The sequence below is a fragment of the Falco rusticolus genome, chromosome 4 (genome assembly GCF_015220075.1).
Source record: "Falco rusticolus isolate bFalRus1 chromosome 4, bFalRus1.pri, whole genome shotgun sequence".
NCBI classification, from domain to species: Eukaryota; Metazoa; Chordata; class Aves; order Falconiformes; family Falconidae; genus Falco; species Falco rusticolus.
This window is the reverse complement of record NC_051190.1, coordinates 109,743,123-109,765,350: the sequence shown is the minus strand read 5'-3', so window position 1 is coordinate 109,765,350 and position 22,228 is coordinate 109,743,123. Positions and strand designations below refer to the sequence as shown.

At 40.0% G+C, this 22,228-nt stretch overlaps 1 protein-coding gene across 1 annotated transcript in view; it reads right to left on the bottom strand.

The window, feature by feature from the left end:
* SKAP2 (src kinase associated phosphoprotein 2) overlaps nt 1-21,570 on the bottom strand; it is a 119,034-nt gene extending 97,464 nt beyond the window's left edge. Inside the window, exons 1-3 of the mRNA XM_037383131.1 lie at nt 21,387-21,570; nt 10,719-10,824; nt 8,400-8,425 (exon numbers count right to left, since the gene is read on the bottom strand). Of these exons, the coding sequence (XP_037239028.1) occupies nt 8,400-8,425; nt 10,719-10,824; nt 21,387-21,435 (181 nt within the window). The 5' untranslated portion in view covers nt 21,436-21,570. The remainder of the gene's footprint in view (nt 1-8,399; nt 8,426-10,718; nt 10,825-21,386) is intronic.
* Nucleotides 21,571-22,228: the final 658 nt, after the last annotated feature.

Below are 22,228 nucleotides of genomic sequence, written 5' to 3'. Positions count from 1 at the left end.
CTGCTTTGAATCTGAACCTGACTCCAATCTATTTTTGACATGGCCATCTTCCAGCAGCACTCCAGCCATCGTGTTAATCTGATCAAAATATTTGCATTTCATCACACCTGTCAAACCAATCAAAAGTAAATTATCCCTCTCCAGGATTCACCTCTTCCTTCAAACGGAAAACCAGAGAGCAGATAGCACATGAACAGAAAATATTATGCCATATTTACAACCAGCATGATCATCTTTCACACTTACATGCCAGAGACCAGTTGCCCATCTCTCCCTGTCTCTCTCTCTATATATATCTTTATTAGATGCTACACTCCATAGAAAAAGAGCAGACATGATATTCACAACCTATACAGTATCAAAAGTTGTTCCACTCTTTTCCTGTCCTAAATTTTTACTAGTACCCGAATGCATAGAATATATATATATATACACGTGTGTGTATATATATAGCGTATATATAAGCCTTGGTTGTCAGTCAAAAATGTCCTCTTATCAGCTATGCATAAATGTACTATCATTTAACCTTCATGAAGGTGCCATCATAAATTTAAAATATTAGGCTGTATTTCTTGAGAAAAACATTTCCACAAACACCACGCTTCAGCGCACATAGGCTGAACTGTTCATAGGCTGAACAGTAAACCTATGTCTAAATGAATAGCACTTATGGATGACAAATTGGTGAGTACATATGTAGAAAGAACATTTCCAGAGAATTTTGTCCCACCCAGCGATACATATCTCTTCCAGAGAAGTTGTGATTTCTTATGCAAATTTGCACAGCTGCACTGTTACCTTGCTCTTCCGTTAAGTCACAATACTACCATTTTCTAATTATGCTTAGGATTTCAAATTCGGTAAACCTTTATGCTTTGCATTCACATAAAACCCAGGTGACCTAGAAACAAGGGGCTTTTAAATGCATACATATATACTTAGGGCACACCATGTACCTATCTCAGAAATATACTATATTTGAAACAAAAAAACCCACGGGCACACTGAATGTAGATAAAACAAGTATCTGTTCCAAGTCTGTAATCTCTAAATTCAAAATGTTCTTAAAACAAAATAACAACAAAATAAGTTGAGATATTATGAAAAAAGAAACTACACACTCGTTCTTTAGCGTTTACAGCCTTCAAAGCATTCTCTAGTTGTTACATCCTAACTAAAGGCTTGATGACTTCCATGAAAGAAAAAAAAACTCACTGGGAAAGACAAGCAGAACAAATACATAAATCTGATGTCATACAATACTACGTTTAGGTACCCACATTTCTGTGAAAAACGTGGAGAGTAGGTCATAGACACTAAATAGAGGTACAAGCAACCTGTAGCCCTGCAGGACAAGACTAAACTAAAAATATTCCATTTTTTATTTTAGAGTAAATAAATATATTTGTAAATTTATATTACACACTGAAATGCAATCCTTAAATCATCTGATCTGTACAGAAAAACTGCAGGCATGTTGATAGGAGAGCTGACTCTACGTGCTCTGGAGCTTTAACAGGCAACATTTCACAACATTTTAATGTGCCTACATAAAAGAATTGCTACATGCTAGTATCAGGCTTGGGGGTTTGCCTCCCTAATTCTGGCAGGGTTAACCGACACCTTAGGAGGTATGCTGTTAATATATAAGGATATTGCTCCTGACAGTTCACAGAGAACCCTGTCGATTCTGTGTAGCCTCCTGCATTCCCACTCAGAACAATCTCTGCCCTTTCCCCACTTATGTGCTCCTCCATTAAGGTGTTGCACTGCAGTTTCTACTCCATCTAATGAGGAAGAGTAGCTAGAATTGCATCAGAAGCTACATGTGTTACTCCTTGAACAGTCAGAGGAGTCAGTGTTGAGCAGTACAAGCCACTACTCTCCTCAGGTGCCAAGTACCTAAAAATACACCCGAAAAGCATCAATAAATTAAAGAAAAGCGTTCAACTTCCATTTATGTAATAGAAAACCGAACTACAAAGCAACAATGGGCATCAGGTAAATGTATCCAATACAATTTGCAGGCATAATTGAAAGCATTGCTGCCTAATAAGACATCTAAAAGCAAAGCATGCTCAAACGAAATGTCTATAGACTCATTAGTTGGCAGCCATTCCATTACGATCACATATAATGTCAGTAGTGCCTTGAACCTGTGCCAATGACAACAGCATAAATTTTGCATCTCATTTCTGTGGTCATAAAATTAATGATCAGTTTAAAAATACTTCTTTGCAAAAGTTATTGCACAAAGAAATGACATGAACGTGTCCCTGTTATGTAGTCACAAGGATAATTAAGGAGTTGATGCTCATTAATATAGTTTCTTGTTTCCCCAGAACACCATATGATTTATCTGGAAGTTGAAAAAAGTTTAATTAACAGTAGATAGTTAACAGTTACAACATTAACAAAAATATGTATATGAACCGACCCTATTCTCCAGTTTCTGCGATTTAAATTAACCTCTTACAGGTCTGATAGCAGAATCAATATTTTGTGTTATCTGTTAAGAAACTCCATACAATGTCTTCCCTTATTAAATGCCACCTTTTACATTACAGCTTATTTATTGATTTAGGAAATAATGCATACCAAAGAGTAAAGTGTACCACATTAGGAATGGAGCATAAAACAAACTCTCCTCATTGTAACAAGGACTGCACTCCAGCCCCTGCCCCCTGTTCTGAAGACTTCCAACAGATTTATTTAGTTGGTACAAGCTGAATATAATGAACAAGACCCTATTACTTTAAGAATTCCATTTAAAAAAAAAAAGAAAAAAAACCAACAGACTTTTTTCCCCAAGAATTCATTTTCTTCTGCAGCAGTGTGATTATAGTAATGAACTCCTAAGCATTAAAGATACTGCTTCCACCACTAAATCTAAAAAAGAGCAAGATGTTCCTGCCAATGCTTTTGAAAGAGACTTGCTAGCCTACATCCTCAGATCACTAAACACTTACAATTTATTTCTAAAAAATTTCAGAGAGGGTGACACATTAAAATTGTTCAAGTATAAAAGAAATAAAACAACTCACAAAAATAAAAAGGTATACAGGTCAAAACACCCTGCTGCTTGCCATTTCAGAAGGTCCCAAGTCACAGCAAGTTGAAATCACTTCCTCCTGTCCAGCCTCTACTGCGGTAAAAAACCACCGACGGACTGGATGAAGCCACCAAGCAGGTCAATACAAGGTTCTCACTTTACAGATTTTTTACAAAAATAACTAGACAAAGATGCTTTTGAGCTGGCACAGGTACACTTTAACCCCTTGATAGCTGCAGCTGATTTTTTTTAAGAAGATGCTAGTGACTCAATCCACCAGTCATCTTGCAAGACCGGATTCTTCCAGCAGCCACTTTCTCAATGTAAGCTTCGCAATGCAATCTTCTCCAACACACTCATTTCTGAAGAGTCTTCTAGAGTCTCCTATTAACATGATGGTTTTTAATGGCTTGTTTTGTAAAGGTCAAGTAGGAATTCTTCAGCAGCTATTTGCTAAAATGATACTGAAACAGCATTAGGTTTGTAAGCAAATAAGCTTCAAGCAAGAAAAGCAACACAACTTTCACTTGCCGAGTTGCCTCTTGTTCTGACGATGCCCATCAAGATAAGATCATTTTGTGCTGCACTGCTGCCTGCATCTTGTATTGCTTGAAATTGCACTTGGCACAGACATTTCACAACTAACAGCTGCCTGTAGCTGAAAGGGACAAAACAGTGACCTGCCTACAATGAAACCCTCCAGACTTCCAGGACAGAGCAGTATTTGGCACACTTTTCAGGCGTCTGATGGTCTCTACAGAAACACATCACGGTGATCCTCAAAGGACTGCATAACTACTAAGCCATATCTTTCCCATTTATAGTTAAACACTAATGATGTATTTATGCTGCTGACTGAAAGCTCAAGTATGTTAAAACATAGAACTCATCCACATACTGCTACGATGATCAGAAGCTGCTGCCTGCCTTTCTCAAGTCCAAAAAGACTCCTACCTGCTGCCATTTCCTGAAAAACAGCGTGTAGAGATAGAAAAGGAAGTATCACCTCCAGGTGATCACAAAACAGGGAAAAAAAACCCAACTGAAAATACAAAGCCTTTGCATATAGTGCTACTCTATCAGCTTGACTACTTCCAGGAAGCAGATGTCTCAGGCTCCAAACAGTCACTGCTCTGCCAAGAGCCAAAGAGCCATCCGAGTCATTTAAAAGTTTCCTACTGGTGCTCCCAATAATCAGATAGAGAAGAACACTGATGCTCTAGAGACACAGGTTTATCTTTTATTACACTACAGCAAAATGAAAATGAAAGTGGACCTATATCAGTTTTTAATCAGACTGAAAAGCGGTAGTTCGCAAATGTGACATCACACTTTTCTGCCCATACAGTGCCAAAATTGTGTGCTGCAGATCAGGTATAAGGTGCACTAAGTGCTTTATGAGGAACTTGTTTTGCAAATTCCCATATTATGACTTGATTTGGCTAGTATTTTTGGTGTCTCACTTTCAACAATGAGCCAGGATCTTTTGTGAAAAGTGATTAAATATATATAATTTTACTAAAATAAAAGCAAAGAACAGATGGAAAGTGAGCTTCAAACACAAATACAGTTTCTAGGGCTTACGGTGCTTCTGCCAACTTTAGCACTATTTTTAGCATAAACTGAAAACAAAGTTCTTTTAACTAAACATTTTGGCAGCCAAGGTATTGATTCAATTAATCTCAAAATGCCAAAAACTGTATTAACTCAGAATCTTTGACAAAGTCCAGACTTTTATATCCTTAGTGGAATATTAGTCTTATAAAAAAATGAATCCAATTTGTATGAAAATTGTCCTCGTTTTCCAGTTTCTTCCCAATTCTAAGATCTAGAACTGTTTGCTTTGAGTGTGACTATGGCTTTTTGGATTTGCTTAAACTGTCTAGATGAAGAATCAAATATTTCAAATGAGAAGAAAAAAAAAAAATCACAGTAGTGTCCAAGAGAAAAAGACATTTCTACTGAGTTCCTTAATTTAAGAATAAATTAAATATAGTAAGTATTTATTAAAGTTATTGAACAAAAATAAAATCTGTCAAGAGTTGTGGTTTGGATATTGAAATAATTGCACATTTTTGGTCATAAGAACAACATGCACTTTGTGAATCAACATTATACTTAACTGTAAAAGTGAGTGTAAAATCAGATATCACATCACACATGAGAATTAAATATTCTCCTCTACAATTACTTCCATGTCTTTAATCTTCACATGTACCCACTTCCCCTAAAAAGCTTCATTTTTTCTGTGTGTGGACACAAAAGATGCTTTTGCCAGCATATTTACTGACCTAACAGGTAACATAAGAAGGTTTATTTTTAAGAGGATGCAAGAAAGTCCTCGAGTTCATCAATCTGATTGCAAAGAAGCGTACATGCACTTTCTGAAAGTTAGGGATATACACACGGATGACTTTGGTTTTAAGGAGCCTGGTTCTACTGGTGCACATGCTCTTCAATTTTTTTTTTTCTTCAATATTTTTTTTTTTTATTCATCTTTTAAAACTCCTTGACTTAAGGTAAGATTCTGTATGCTAGTAGCCAAAGTCCATACAACAAGAAGTCACATACAATACCGTGGCCAAACTGACTAGTCACTCTATGTAAAGCCAGTGGAACGTCAAGAACATGCGATGGTGAAAGGGAATGGAGTGACAAGCTGATGCCCACAAAGCACACTTGTGGAACAACTCACAAGCCGAAGGAGCTGCTGTTTGGGATACCAGAGTCAAGTTTCATTATGTTATACAGGAAATACATGAATTTGGAAAGTGTTAGTCCACTTCTTTCTGCCTCCAAAAGATTCTCCTGGATGCCTCTGGAAAGATAACAGGTCACAACTCACAAGAGTCTTGAAAACAGCTGATATAGTATGATAATGAATGTAGTATGATAATTACTACGCCACGATAATATGGCACATAGTATGAATCACTCTTCACCTTTACTTTCAGCTACAGCAAAGATTATTTTATTTGCATTTAAGAAGCGAAGTAACTGCAACCACAAAACAAAGAACAGCAAATATGAAAGTTTAGATGTGCACAGTAGTTTTTATTCTTTCAGTTTATTTCATTGCGGTTTCCATGTTTCTGCTTTCACCCCTCCTTTTTCCTGAAAGATATTCTCCTCTTTCACCTTATATTTCAGGATATTTCTTCTTTCTCTGGAGTGGGGAGGAACAGGAAAATGTCTTATCATCACTGCCACATCAGTTTTTAATCTTTTCTCAAATTTTCCATTTAAGTGTCTAGGTGTGCACAGAGCTATGAATGGGCACAAATGCTGACCTCATTCAGTTGCTGCTGCTGCTTTGTTACACTAGTAGCTGGCCAAGAATGTGCTTACCTCCATGTGGGTCCTTTGTTCTACACCTACACAAGTCATGCCTAATTTGTACAGGCCTAAAGTAAGAATGAAACAACCAAATGAAGTTTAGCACACACTTCTTGAACTCTGGAAATTATACCAACAACCCATACCACTGAACTACATGCCCCCAAATATTTTGCAGTGAGTGCAGGCTCCCATTTCTCATGAATTTTTCATATTCATGCACGTAAATGCACATTAATTTGGAGAAGTTTATCCTCACTTATAGAAAACAATGGTATAACCTTAGAGCTCTCATTTTATTGACAAATACTAAAAGAAAGCTAAAGTCAGCATTCACAAGCTTCACCACCTGTACACAGCTATACAGTCTGAATCAAGAGACACATCATGAGAATTAAGAAAAGCAATATATCCTCCTTCTTAAGAATCAAATGCACTCTGATAAAAAGAATAACATCCAATACAATTTTCACAGAAATCGGAGCAAGTTATACAGTAACAATTCCAGACTGTACCAGTTAAATCATCCATTTTGCTGGAGATAATGAAATCTCATCTTTACTAATAATTTGTTGGATCAGAAAATAAATTCTGAAACAAACTGCCAATGAAGAAAGTAAATAGACTACAATATTCTTGACCTTCAAAAAAAGCAAACCGGTAAATACAAACTCTGACCTTTGTAGACAGCTCACGTTTATTAGAGTCATAGCCTGAGAGAGCTACTAAATCGTCAAAAACATGCTCTCCAGAAAGTCAGACGCATTTGCAATGGAACAACCATCCCACCTAATTTCATGTTAGTCACTTAAAAATAACATTTGACTTTTCCACAGTTAGTTCTGGTGGACAGTGAGGCTGAGGGAAACTACATTTTAACTTGGTAAGAGTGCTGAGGTACAATATAAAAAGCCCCAGCAAATTATTTTAACACAATTTTTAAATAATCACATAGCTCAAGATTACAAAATCTTGCCAATCTTTGGGAAGTTTCAAGCTGCATTTTTCCTCTTTCAATTTTACTGTTACGGCTATATAACATGATTTAAACAGGGATAAGAAATGTATGAACTTGTTGTGCCTCGTTATAACATTACTTACCTAATACAACTTAGATATTTTCACTTTATCAGGAGGCACACTGTAGCCTACACATTCGAACCTCCTTGTCCACAAACAGACAGTTCTTCGACCACTGCAAGAAGTGAAGCTTTGCACAGGCTTTGTTGACCTCGCACTGTGACCCTCATACCAGCATCCACAGGCTATAGGTCATGACCTCAAGAATTAGCATCATGGAAATAAGAGCCCTTCCAGGTTTAGTTACAGAACAGGCCACTGTAGCAAACTCCTCAGTCTTCTCTAAACTGAACTCTGCTGCTTTGTTTTAACTCCACTAGAAGACAATAGATAACCCACACTTCAGTTTCCATTACTCATACACTAAATCATCTCCTCTCCAACTAAAGGTCTGAGCTGCTGCTGCACTATGAAAACATTCATTCAGTGTGGATCGAAACCCAATACCATATTGCCACTAGATGATCCTATTAAAAGGTTAAAGAAACATCAATATGGAATTGAAGACTTTTGCAATGTTAAGAAAAAAAAGCTGAAATAAGTTATCCCTATTAAAATTTTATCTCCCAAGCAGGCTGCTTTGTATACATTTTATTTAAAAACAGACAAACAAACAACAAACCCGCATCACACGGTCTTTCTCAACGCTACGCTGTTGCTAATGAAGCCAGACATAACAAGCTCTATTCATACGCAATTCTGAACTGTTTCTAAAGTAATCTTTTCATCAGTAAGCCTTCTCGGATGCGCTGAACGAAGGAGAAGGGCTTTGCGCGGTGCTCCGACGCGAGCACACGGGGAAGCCTTTCCCGGCTGCCCCCAGCAGGGGGCGCCATCCCCCTCGGCCTGCAGCGGCACCGCGCACAGCCCGGCCGGCCCCGCCCCCGCCCGCAGGGCCGCCCGCGGGGGGAAGGAAAATCACGGCACTTACCTGTATCCCGGAATTCCTGAGGGTAGCTGCAGGAGGAAGAAGAAACAACATCAAGCAATGCACGCCTGCGAATCCGCGGTACTAGAACACAGCCTAGGACAACGGCGAGTTTCCAATGAGCTTTCTAGTTGAAACAGCACTGCGAGTATTCCTTAATAATTTTTAAGTCTTTTTTTGGGGGGGTGAAATATTTACTCGGTTTTCTTCTGTCTTTCCAGCTGAGAGAACCCGCAGTCGCTTCAAAAAAAAGACTTGAACAAAAACAAACTCGGATAGAGTAGCCTCTTCTAGGAATAGACATTACTACTCAGGTATCTTAAGGTATAAACATCTTTATACCTTAAACCTTTGTCTTAAGGTACAAGCATCTTTAATTCCAGAAAGCCTTCTAAACATTAACATATTTCAAAAAAAATTCTGCACATGTAAAAGCCACTCAAATAACACAGTAGGTCAACAGGCAAAAACCCACAAATAGTGGGAGTAGTTGCAGTAATTTATGAAATCCAAATGAAAAAGTATTACTAATTAACCAGAAGTTAAGAAGTTACTGCATGTCTAAATAAAAAACATCATTTTCAAATAAGAAGATCTCACTAAGTCAATACGTTAAAAATATCATCCTGGGAGGAAAAAAATACTTTTTCTTCAGAGATAAATCTTGACACACAGTGTGATATATAAACAATCAGGACAGAGTTATGTAAAATGGCATCTCAGAAAACATGCATGGACTACAGTTTATGTGAAAGGACTTCATCAGAAATAACTGGAAGATAAAATGCAGCTGCCAAGACCATCTTTATGGACACTAAGCAGTAGTGCACGTGTCAGGTTAGTCAGTAAGGAGATGCTTACAAGTAACAGGCAGGAGAGAAAGGAAGGGTGTAGGGATAAGAAACTGAGAAATGCAAACAAAGATAAAAGGCCAGATCTAAGAAATCCTCCACAGCAAACAGCAGTAATAGTTAGGTGCAGCCCAGTATGTAGGAAATAAAAATCAAAAGTTACTACAACGTGCATATATTTTGTAGCCTGCATGAAAAGCAAAACACTCTTAACAGTGAATAACATTACAGGAGATGAGGAAGGAATTACAAATTAAAATAAGATGTAAAATCAGGGAGTCATTAAGTGGATAGCAAAAGATTCAGTGTCAACTGTGCTCATAACTGCAGGTTCCCTCCTTTGATATTTCGTCATCCAAAAAAACCTATAGTTGAGTCATAAAACCAAAGAAAAAATACTCAGAAGGGAAAGCACAAAAAAAGAGAAAGAAAATCCTGGTTCCTCTTTTTTTTTTAAAAAAAAAAAAAAGGTGTTTCCTAAGCATTCACAGCCAGAATCCAAGGCACACAAATCTTTAATTACAAGTTGGGACACATCTCGTGTCTTCCCACAGTTAGTGTGATACAAAGAATGATGCCCTCACCAGATGATTGTGCTGTCTTTGAAATTGTAAACAAGTTGCCACAGAAGCAGGAGCATGTCATCAAAGGAAAGGTTAAGAGATATCACACAGGAGTGATCAGTAGAAAAACACTCTGGAAAAAACAACCGGAAAAGAACAGCAAGTACTAGATTATACCCTAGTTGATTAGAGTTGTAAAAAAAGATAATTTGCCAAGAAAATTTTGTAGCGCAAATAAAACTACAGCCAAATCTCTTTAGCTGAAGTGTTTGACTGAAATTAAAACACAACAGACTCTCAAATCATACCTGATAGTAGGAAAAAAAAAAAAACACCAAAAAAAACCAAAAACCCAACAAAAAAAAACCCCTGCAAGAAACCAGACACACACACAGAGCCCCTCTTCTTGGGCTGTCATAGTACTTCACTATTTTAACACTGCTGAAACAAGCTTATGATCTATAAATAGTTTCCAGTTAAGTTTCTATTTTCTATTACAGAGCTAAAGGACAGAAAATACAGTAAAGCAAAGTCAGCATTGAATTATGCTGGTTTACACCAGCTGAGTATGGCCACAGACAGCTCATTCAGATTCTCAATGCATTCTATTTCTCATACTTGAAGGAATCTTACCAAAGCAGAGGTGTGAAGGCAAGCTCTACCCAACCAGCTTGCAATCAGTGTTCAGATTATTACAGCAATTCAAATGGCACAAATCCTTCTGTTCCCATTTCTCACTAAATTACAGCAGTTTCAAGAAAGACACAAAGATTTGAACCTATGCAGATTATCTGACAAAATCAGGATCTAGACAGATTTTTCATTGTTAATGGTTATTAAAAGACTGTAAAAACTTAAGTTATCATTAACTGGCTTTCTAACATACTAAAGCCATGAAGCTCACTTACCTTGCCTTAACATCTTTTATCTTCTCAAGAAGCACTTCCCTTTTTTCTTTTGCTGTCTTGGATAGATTTTCTCCTTTTAGCGTTTGTGAAATAAATGTGTCAACATCTAAATAAAGAAAAAAAAAAAAAAACCACCTCAAAAAAAAGGTAAATAATGCCGCAATGAGTTTGACCTGATACTACTGTGAAAGAACCAAGAAAATTATTTTCAGGCCTACACACAGCATAGTTAACGTACATTTCAGATTCTGTTCTCCAATCTACTTATGCTTACCACAGCAAATCCAATGGTGACATTTGATTCTGGCTCACTTAATTATGCTACGCAAGTCCTAATAAATTGCAGTACTATAAAACAATTACTTTTCATCACATAAAGTAAGGGATAAAGCTAAAACATGGAAATAGCCTTTACACATGTATTACTGCCATGTTATTTCAGAAGTTCAGGTTACAAAAATGGTTGAGTAATTCATTATTTTGGCAGTAACGCCTACCCAGCTACTAATATAGGTCATTTACCGGTTACAGCATTGTCAAATGTTCTCACATTACCTCGGAGCTCCCTACTTGACTAAAGGTTCATATCCAAAGCCTTAACCCTGCAAACAATCAGGTAGGCACAATAACCATATTGAAGGAGTCAAGCTTATGCATGTACTTGAAGTTAAGCTTACCTGCACTTGTAGAATCACAAACTAAGACTCTAACCTGTACTGTACTTCCTTATACAGTTGATACACTTATACAGCCAGGTAGAACCAAAGCATTCCACAACACTTACCATGGTTCTTTGTAATATAGTAAATGCCCATTCCACAGGATAAAACCAATGCAGTGACTGAGAATCTGGGGGAGTGTAAACTCCTCCAGTAGTATGTTCTCTTGAGTAACAAAAACAATTGTGAAAACTCACTGTAAAAGTTTCCTATAGTTACCAATCAACATACAGTTAACCTGAAAACTGCAAAGTGAATATGTGACCAGAAAATCCTGCTTGTTAACTTGAATTTCTCAGCTGTACGGATAATAAGTGTTCATTGAATAAGGGAAAGCATACGTAACACCCTCACAGTGCATGCCCACCACCCATACACACACACACACATATACACAGACATACTTTGGCTCAATCTGGTAGATGCAAATACACATAGATAGTACTATTTTAATCCTGTAACTTTTCCAATCAGATAAGACATTCTGTTTCCATACAGAAATACAAAATAGCCAACTAAGTACTCAAATGTTTGCATGCAAAATGTTACATTTTAAAGCAATGTTAAATGAATATTCACTGCAGATTTCCTAACTGAAAAATTTAATTGCTTTTCTTCTTTATAAAACAGAAGTTCAGCAGAAACATATCCCACTTAATAGTACAGGCTGCAAGAAAACAAGTCAAAAGTTCTGAACACTACCATAGCTATTACAAAGATGATGTTCTTTACAAATAATTTACCAGATTGTTTAGATTGCTGTCTTCACAAAGCGTGGTAACAATCTTATTTTTAAAAAGTATCTTAGAGTTCTGAAGAATTATATTGTTCCCCTCCCCATAAAACAGAGAAGCTTCCCCACTACATTTTCCAAAGCAGTCCTGAAGAGGCGGGAACCAGACTCAGTTCTGTGGCATTCCTTCTTTAAAAGGACAGCAGGAAAGGCAATTAACACGTATTAATGAATCCTCCAGACACACCCCTAACAGCCTCTATGCCGTCCACCAAGCATCCCTAGAAACATTTTGTCCTAACCCATAGAAAATGTATACATCTTCATAAATTCCAATGATTGGAATTGTCAATCAAGCAGGTAAATGAGGACCCATGCAATCCAAAGGCATTGGCCAACCACAAAACCTAGGTCAAAACCACCAATAATTTCACCACTGAGGGCAAAAACCTAAACTGCCAACAGTTTTCTCTCAATGAAACCCAGCAGGATTTTCCAGTACAGACCAACCTTTCACTCTGGGACAGTTATATTTGTTAATACTGGTTAAACATCTGTTCCTTCATTTTTGGAATGGATACATAAAAGTATAAGATAGCAACTTCAAAGTTCCACCCAAGCAGCAGTATGCAAAAGCTTAGAGGAATTAGTGACATTTATAAACAAGGAGCAATGCTTGCACAGTAATCTTTGGACATTAATTAATCACAGAACTTCGCTTCAGAAGTCTTCATTTAAATTCAGTGGGCTTCTCAGCTGGGTTTTGAGCTTTTCTGAGAGGTCTGCTATCTTGGGTTTTGACTGACTGTCAAAGATTCTTTCAAATACAAATATTGAGATAAGACTATTAAGGAGTATATGGGGAAGAGAAACCAAGTCAATTATTATAAGCAAGAATGAACTATGTTGCTGACAGAATGTATTCTTTTCTGGAAAACCTTGGACTTCAAAAGCAGAAGTAATGCAGAATTTTCAACCATGGAGGGACAGGGCAGCAGTAGATGCTCCATTTATTCTCAGTATAAGTAGATAATGAGTTGGAGGAGAGAGGCGAAAGAGAGAGACAGAAACAGAGGAAGCACACAGAAGATCCCGCTAAGTTTGTTGTTTCTAACAGCTGCAGAGAAGACATGCCTAGGATAGGCCCCCTCTCCCGTGAGATCATGAAACAAGTTCTCCGAGCCTAGGTATCCAAAATCAGACTGCACTGTACTCATCACAGAACACTAAAGAAGCGGTTTACTTGAAAATTACGCTTTCCTGTATCATAGATTTTTCTCATCTACTCACAGTTACAGAGAATCTTACATATCTTGTTCAAGCCATGTTCTGATCTAGTGTTGTAGATCCATCCAGGATGGGCCACGTGCACATGAGATGAGCATCATGTCCTAAGCTCCTCCAGACAAGAAGCAAGAAAGTTACCTAAGTTACAATCATCTCTTCACTACCTGTACTTCCACAATGTGGAAGAGCAGGGAAGGAGCAGTCCCTGCTGATATAGAAAGCATTATCACTGGCTTAACATAATGTTCACACAATTTCTCTTGACATTCCACAAAGCGATTTACCCTGGAATGAGAACAGAACTCAGGACTTCAGTATGACAGATGCAAGTCTCATCCAGTGAGCTTCAAACAGAAGCACCATAGTTTACCCATTTCTCACCACTATTCTAGTCACTTACTTGCTCTCCATTCTCCAGCATGATCCAAAACCTGACCCCTCCTCTGCTAGTTTAATGCTACACAGAAAAGTATAAACTACTAGTCACAAGCACTTGAGTGTAGAACACGTTTGTTTCACACTTCAGTAGCAGTTGATTCATTGAGGAATTTAAAAAGGAATAAAATATAAACTTCAAAAAGAAACCCTCCTTGAGCAGACTTCTGATTTAAAAGCACTTTTACTAATTCAGTTACCACACAACAAACAAAACAAACGATCTATTTCCTTAAATTGTTTGTTCCTAACAAACTGAGCAGCTGTTTAGTATCACACACTGCAGAGACTCAGCTGTTTCCATGGAAAACACTACAATTTCAAAGAGCAATAAATTTTGGAAACCCACCTCTTCACTTTTTTTCAGCTTGTGTGTTTAGACTGCCCGATAGCTTCAATATCCATATTTGATGCTCTATTTCTTAATGCTCGTGATTTTAACTTTGTCTGAACCATACCCCAGAGAAATTATTTGCCTCCAGAAATGAACAATAGCTGTCGAACTGGATGATCCGATTGATACAAGTCACTCACAAATAGCTCTGTCAATACAGGTTACAAACTGTCAGAAAAGGGCAGTCACACCAGTCCAGTTCTGTCCACTTCAACGGGCTCATACAGTTCCAAGCTTAATTGCCAGCTCATAGAACAGTCAAAAGCTAAAAGGCCATTTATTTTCATTTTCATCCACACTCCTTTTACAAGGAAAAAAGCTTAAGATTTATTTTGCATTTCATCGTTAAAACATTTTGTGGATCTCCTTACCTCAATGATTATAAACAGACAACTGCAAGTTTTTTATTGTTTTAAGTCTTTGGAGCTATTTTCTTTAATGAAGGCTGAAACTATGCAGATGGACTTTTCCAAGAACATTGTAAATTTGTAGCCCAAAGCAAGTGCTGTGTTAACAAGTGCTAATCATAACAAATCGTAGCACTTTTGTTATTTACAAGGTTTAATACTGTGATCATAAGTCACACTTAATAAATATATTTAGGACCGAACTACCACATTCTTCTGTCAGGGTGGGCCAAACAGACTGTCATAGGGGCACTCAGAGTGTGCCCTGGGTCTTCATTTCTCCACTCCTCCAGTAGATAACCAAACTGCTGTCCATCACGTTATCAAAAAATTAGTCACTTCTTCGTCACCTGATGAGTTCATACCATTCAAATGACAGAGAACCATCATAAACTGGTGATGAGACAGGTGTGTTCCCACTCACATGGCAGGGCGTGCACGCAGCTCCCCGCCTGTGACCTGAGGAGAACGCAGGCCCCTGTTTTGAGGTTAGACACGCATCAGTCATATGACAAGGGACACTGGCATGGGGTCACCTGGTGGATGCGCTGCCAGTCACACAAGAAGGGAATGGCAGATCAGCAGAACAATTCCTCCAGCCACCAGCCTTCTCCCATCTCTCTCCTCCGCCTCAAGGACTGAGAGAGCCAGAAGCCAGCTACAAGCCAGAGAATTTGGGAAGGCAGGCCAGAGAATTTGGGAAGGCAGCTGCAAGCTAGGCACATTTCTGCACACACACTGTCCAAATGTGACCCACATTAAACAGATTATCATGTATCTTCCAGCATTACAGGAGCTAGCATTAGAAAGCCATTAATTAATTTGGTTTCAAAGTTTTTGTGCAATTCATTAATAAGGAATGGGTCTGAAGACAAATTATCAAGCAGTATCTGTGACTGCCTGTCCCCCTGAATCAAGAAATATTTGAGGATTTTGTTTCTGCACTCCCTATCCTTCCCAACTATATTTAAAATTCTCTCTCAAGTTTGCTAAATTGTCTCTTAAAAATATATATGTATACATGCTTATACAAAAACAGAACACATGATGTAAAATAAAAGTGACTGACACTCCAATGTGTCTAAAAATACCGCACCGATCCAGCCTAACAAGTAGATGATCATTCCTTTTAACACAAAGTCCTGCCTTTAGAAACTGCTGGACCTTAAATCCCCAGAAGCAAGGCTATCTCGTCACGTTGCCACATACAAAGTAAGCGTCACGAAAGACATTGACACTCAACAGTTTCATCAGTGATTTAGAAAGCAGAAGTACATCCAAACCACTAAGACTTCTCAAATGAAGTAAATAGGTAAGACATCTCTTTTAAGTTAAAGAAGAAAAATTATAATCAAGGAGCATATATATCTAATCTCATTGGCTGAGTAGTTGAGCAACCTCTCTCTACATAAAAGAGGTGAGAAAAGATGAAGCTGTAACATATTAAGCATATCATGAAAAAACCACACCAGTACAAATCATGATCAAGTTAAAGTGATTTCAAATGAACTATAATAAAAAACGTTAAGGATTAACCTAAAGATTTACACTGTATGCCACATTATGCTGCATCTATTGTGGTTTGTTGACATATGATTATGAAAGAAATGTAAACCCAGTCAGATGAGAAAGATAGACTCCATGTTAATTGAAAAAGACAAACTAAGTGAATAATGAGTATATAAAAAATAGCCTATGCCATTTTTATCACCCATATATGACACTTATTTTCAAATTTATGGCAGAGACAATTGAACTGTGTTTCAAATCACTGGAAGTTATTTCTTACCAGGAATGCCTCCATGCATTTTTTCACCTCACTGTTTCTATTCTTAATCCATTACTATTGAAATACATATATATTACCAAAGCTGTAAATACATGTCTACTTAGAAGATGTCTACAATAATTGCCCTGGCTTATCTTGTAAAGATGGATTCTTCGGCTAGAATCAGCATTTGTTAAAGCCTTGGAAACATGGAAGTGATCCTTTAAAACAAAGAGTAAAGTTTTAAATAACAATAGCATTTTAAAATTGAACCAGCCAATGAAGAAGAGCTACGCTGTACCTAGGTGGCTTTTCCTATGACAGGAACGTAAGGAGCAAGTCCAGCAACAGCTGACAAGGAGGTCAAAAAAGGACAGTTCATTTTCTGGGCATCAGGGGTAAATATAACTACTGTAGTGCCCAAAAATAAAAGGGAAGCAAAATAAAACTCATGCACTGGATCCACAGTCTTGTAGCCTCCTTGCCTTGCCCTCTTCTGCATGCTATTTCCAGGATGCAAGTAAACAAGTAGGTAAAGAATATTAATTTAAAGACAAAATTAAAGCAATCACATTGAAAAAAGGCATTTGGACAATCTCACTAAGCACTTAGGTAATCTGAATAATATCTGAGTGGAAACACTCTCTAGGGCAAGAACATTGGTTTCTGTTTAGTTTTGGGGGGTTGTTTAGTAGAACAAGGAAATTAGATATTGGGACTGGACGTTTATATGATTCCATATTAACTAGGAAAGTTTTATTCCATTTTCATAGCAAAAATCTTCATAACTTTTAAAATATGAATACAGAAGATTCACGATGGAAATACTGCAAAATGTGAAAGGAAAATGGAATTAAAAGCGATAGGACCCTTCCTATAGTCACAGATGGCACGAAGTTAAAAAGGGAAAAAGATACCAATGATATCTAATGATCATGACACAATCAAAAATATAAAGAATTCTTAACTCCATTACTGAAAAAAAATCAAGATTTTTTTTTTTTCCAATCAAGATGACTGAAGCAACCAGCCTGATTCATGTTACAGGAGAAATAATACGCCTTTGGGGAAGAAGCAGCCTCTGAAATCCTTCTCAGCTACGGACAAGCCAAAACTTAAGAGCACATATCACAGAGAAAGGAAAAATAAAAATGAGCAGGCCTCCAAAAATTTATGTAGCCAATAGAAATTTGACAGCAAGGGGGAAAAAAAATAATAAAAAAACCCCACCCACAAAAAAAACCCCAAGTTACATCCCACTTTGCCAAACACCCACAAAATATCCTGAACATATAAACAAGACAGAGGATACCTTTTCAAAAGAAGAAAAGACACAATGGGGCTGGGCTTCCTTCACTAAATTCCAAAGTCTCAAGCATCATCTATAAGGTGCAGAGACACAGGTAGGGAATGAAGAAGTTACATACACCACCACACACCTCACAGGTGTAAAAAGGGAGATGAGAGCACAATAAAATTACTTTCTCCTCCCACCAGAAGTTCAACTCATGACCAGAGGACCCTGTTTCTGTCTCCAGTGCTTCCCTCTCATCACTTGAACAAGTCAGGGAAGAGAGGCTGGGATTGTGAAATCCCAACAATCCTCTGCAATAAACCTATTGCCACACTGACCTTTCCCCTTCAACTTTACAGAAACAGCTTCCTCCTGTTTCCAACTAATGCAGTTAGCCCTGAGCTCAAGCTGTGCTTCTGCCTGGAACATTTCAGCGCCACTGACATGCAACTATGACGACCTTGCCAGCACATGTGACAGAATTTGGGTTTACGTTAAATATATAATATTGTTTAGGTTCAAAGTAAAGCACTCACAAGTCAGAAGTTTCCTGTGCAACTTTAACTCATCCCCTGTTGTGTTTATTCCCATTATCACCGTGTTTAACTGCAGGAGCACTTAGTATGTTTCCCAGTAGGACCCCTACTTACTCAGCATAGTAGGTGGACGATACTCTTAACAATCAATCAAGGCTAAACAGGGATAAGGAAATCCATATGATTGCTCCTCCGCTTGCTGCAGAAGTTGGAAACAGTAGACAAGAAGGCCAAGAAGAGGAGGAAGAACACAACATTTGAGATTTTGAATCAGTCACTGCCTTGCTGCTATGTGAGTATTGGACTAGAAAAGAGGGCTTGTCACCAGACATTAACTGCATGTTCACAACAGAACCTGGTATGAAGTGCCCAGCACCGGTAATAGCCACTGGATATAGACATCCAACTCACGTTACTTTCTGGAGAAACCAGCACAGCATGGAGACAGGTGAATCTGAATTCTAATTCTGTTCCACCATCGATTATTTTTTGCGACCCCAGATCACATCTTGTTTATTACACTAATTTTACCGATGGGAAAACAATATTCCCTCATCTCAAAGAGGTGCTGAATCAATACTTGCGAGCCATTAAAATAATACATTAAGCAGCACCCTTGAAGAAGAACATGCAGAAATTAATAACTATCTACTCACTGTAGTCTTTGTATTATGAAAGAGGTTCTTAATGAGTAGTAAAGATAATACTGAGCTCCCTTCCTTCCTCCATTACCATACATCTTCACTACATGAATAATTTGAGCAAAAAGAAAAAGGAGACTGTATAATTAACGATTACCAGAACCTAAACATATCAGTGAATGAACTGCTCATACAGTCTGAATTACTCTAGTTTCTAACTTTTATGCACACACCAAAAAAAAAACCCAACCACACAACAAAAAAAAAGGAAGGAGAGGTTAACATACACAAACTGTAAAACGTAATGCCATATTTTTTGAAAAAGGAAGCAGGTTATTGGATTTTTACATTGCACAACCATAATTATATTTGTCTCCCTTTGATAATTCTGCAAGTAAGAATTAAAAGTTACAAACTAATGGTTGTTCCTCACTATCCCATCTCCAGCCTGCTGGATTTCTGCTTGCTCTATAATTACATTGTCATAAAATTAACAAGTGTTAACCTTATTTTGCATTGAGTTCCAGAACAAAATTGCACGTGAATGTAAATTAAGTTGAAAATATTACCATTACAGTTGTAGAGATGTATCATGTAGCATTTATGCTACCATAATAATAAAACAACGATTTAAAGATCACTGGTAAATCATTCCATCCTCTTCTTAACTTCAGTTTTACAGACAGCACTAAAGAAATATCTCATTTTCCTCCAGAAAAGCTGAAGCTGTACACACTGCACAAACACCAGATACCTGTATATAACTTAGGCTGTTGATCATAGTGACTCTGAAAGAACATACACACAACCCCCTTGAGGGAAAACAGGTGTTCTCAGTTCCACTGGAAAATACAAACTTTTGTATTGCTCTTTCCATGGCAGACTGGATAAAGATAGGGCGAAGGCCAAGTTTTGTAAATGAGGCACCATGATAAAAAAACAAATCACAGCCTGAAACAATCCTATCTGCATCACACCCTCCTCCCCAAAAAAATCCTAACAGCACTTAAAACGTGGAAGAGTTTCAAGATCAGCGTTACCCAGTGAAAATAGCTCTGAAACACACACATGCTTCATGCAATCACAAGCTCCAAAATACAGTTATACCACAGAAAACACCAAGGTTTAGAAAGGCTCTCCAGGGTTAATTTTGGGGTTTTTTTTTAACGATTAAGAATCTACGTCATGATAAAAAAATCTCCAGAAACTTTCCTTTCTTCTGGTGGCCTTTCATGCAATTTTACTAGAAATAGTATGATCTGCAAATAATGTGCTTAGAAACGGTACTTAGGAAAACACTATAGACAGTTGGCAGAAGTGATTCAAAGATGAGAAGCTGCGTAGGAGCAGTATGTTTCAGGCGTTAACTCTTACAACCAAAGTGTTAAAAATAGAACAGACTTCAAAGGTGATGAGCTATGCTGGATTCTAACAGTGCCCAGCCATGTCATCAAGGATTTCCGAGGGGAGATTTTGAAAAGCGTGTGTAATTTTAACGGCTTAGTCCGCTACACAAGGAAGCAGAAACAGAAGTTCTCAAAAGAAAGGGTCTCCCACTGAAATTTAAATTGTTTCAGGATAGCAAAGCCTTTTATGAGCTTTTCCATAAAGACAAAAGAAATCCCGAACTGGAAAAAACATCGTTTATTTTAAAGAACAACCACAACGAATATTAACTATGCAATGTAAACTTCGAACGTAGAACACACTACTGGTAGTTTTGAAGTCTCCACCAACAGCACCGCCGCTACCTGGCACGGCAAGAAGCCGCCCCGCTCCTGCGCCCCGCGGCGCCCTGCGAGCGGGACCGTCCGCCGGGCGCGTGTGGCCGCTATGGCAGCGCCCACCACCACCACCACCACCACCTGCACCCGCCCCGACGCCGTTCGCCTCAGCTGTTCAGCAGGGAAGTTCTTTTATTATTTTTTTGCGGTTAGTTCGGGGAGCAGCCCTGCCGGCACCGGAGCGGCGCGGGCGGCACCAGCCAGGCCACCGGCGCGGCCCGAGGGGGCGAACCCCCGCGACGGCCGGGCGGTCAGGCGCGGGCCGACGAGCCCCCAGCCCCGGCGCAGCGCCGCGGAGGCGACCAACACCTCAGCCCTCGCGGAGGCTGCGAGCGCTCAGCCCGCAACACGGCGGCCAGGCCGAGCGCCTCTCTCCTTCCTCATTGCGGGCGCGCCGAGCAGCCGCGGGGAAGGGAACCCCCCGCCGCCGGGGAAGGGCGGCTGGCGGGGGGAGGGAGCCCCCGAGCACACGCAGTAGAAGCGAGCGGCCGCGCTCCGCAAAGGCTGCGGCTCGAGGGGCTGCTCCCCCCGCAAGCCCCGGCCGCGCCGGCTACCCCGGCCCGTCACACCCCCCGCCGGCCCGCCCCCCTCGGCCGCCCCTCCGCCCTGCTCACCGCCCGCCCCCCGGGAAGCCCTCCCTCCCGCCCTCCCTGCCGGCGGACGGCCTTACCTGCCAGGAGGCTGCAGACCTCCTCAGGGATGGCGAGCGCGCCCTGCATGCTGAGGGCGGCGGGGGGCAGCCAGGCGGCCGGGGACACCCCGCGGGCGGGGCTCGACAGCTGGTCCCGGCCCGGGCCCAGGCCCAGGCCCCGGCCCCGCCAGGGAGGAAGCGAAGGCCCCGCCCCCCCGGCCGCAGCGGCACGGCCGCGAGCCACGGGGGCGGGGCGCCGAGCCGCGGGGCGGGGCTTCGTGACGAGTTCCTCGTCCCTCCGCGCCTCCCCGCCCGCCGCCGCTGCGCATGCGTTTCCCCCCAGTGTTTACACGCGCTGGGGGGTGGCCCCCTAGCAACGCCCCCGCCACGGGGGACTGCCTCCCACGTGACCTCTGCCAGCAGCCATTTTGCGTGAGGGCACCGTGCCGCTCGCCAGAATCAAACATGGCGCTCAGCGTTAGTCATCCGCGCGCTTCCGCCCCGAAGCCCACGAGAAGTTGACTATTGGATAAGAATTCCAGGAAGTTGCTCTCTGATTGGTCTACTGATTGTCCCGCCTAAGCGTCTAGCCCTTCCCAAGCTGAGGGTCGGCGGCCGTGGCCTCCTCCCACGGGAGTGGGCACGGCTGGGTATAACGAGTGATAATATTTCGGACGTAATTTCTTTCAATTACCTTTCCAGTCTACATTCGGAGCACGCTACTGACTTTAGTTTGCCTCTTGGCAGGCAGGACGGCGCTGCCGAGGGGACAAGGGAGAGAGTGGCGGTCCCTGCATCCAGCAGGCCCTGCGGGTGCTACCGGTACCCTCTCAGCCTGCTGCCATTACTAGGGTTAGCGTTTGAGATAACAGGCCTGAGAT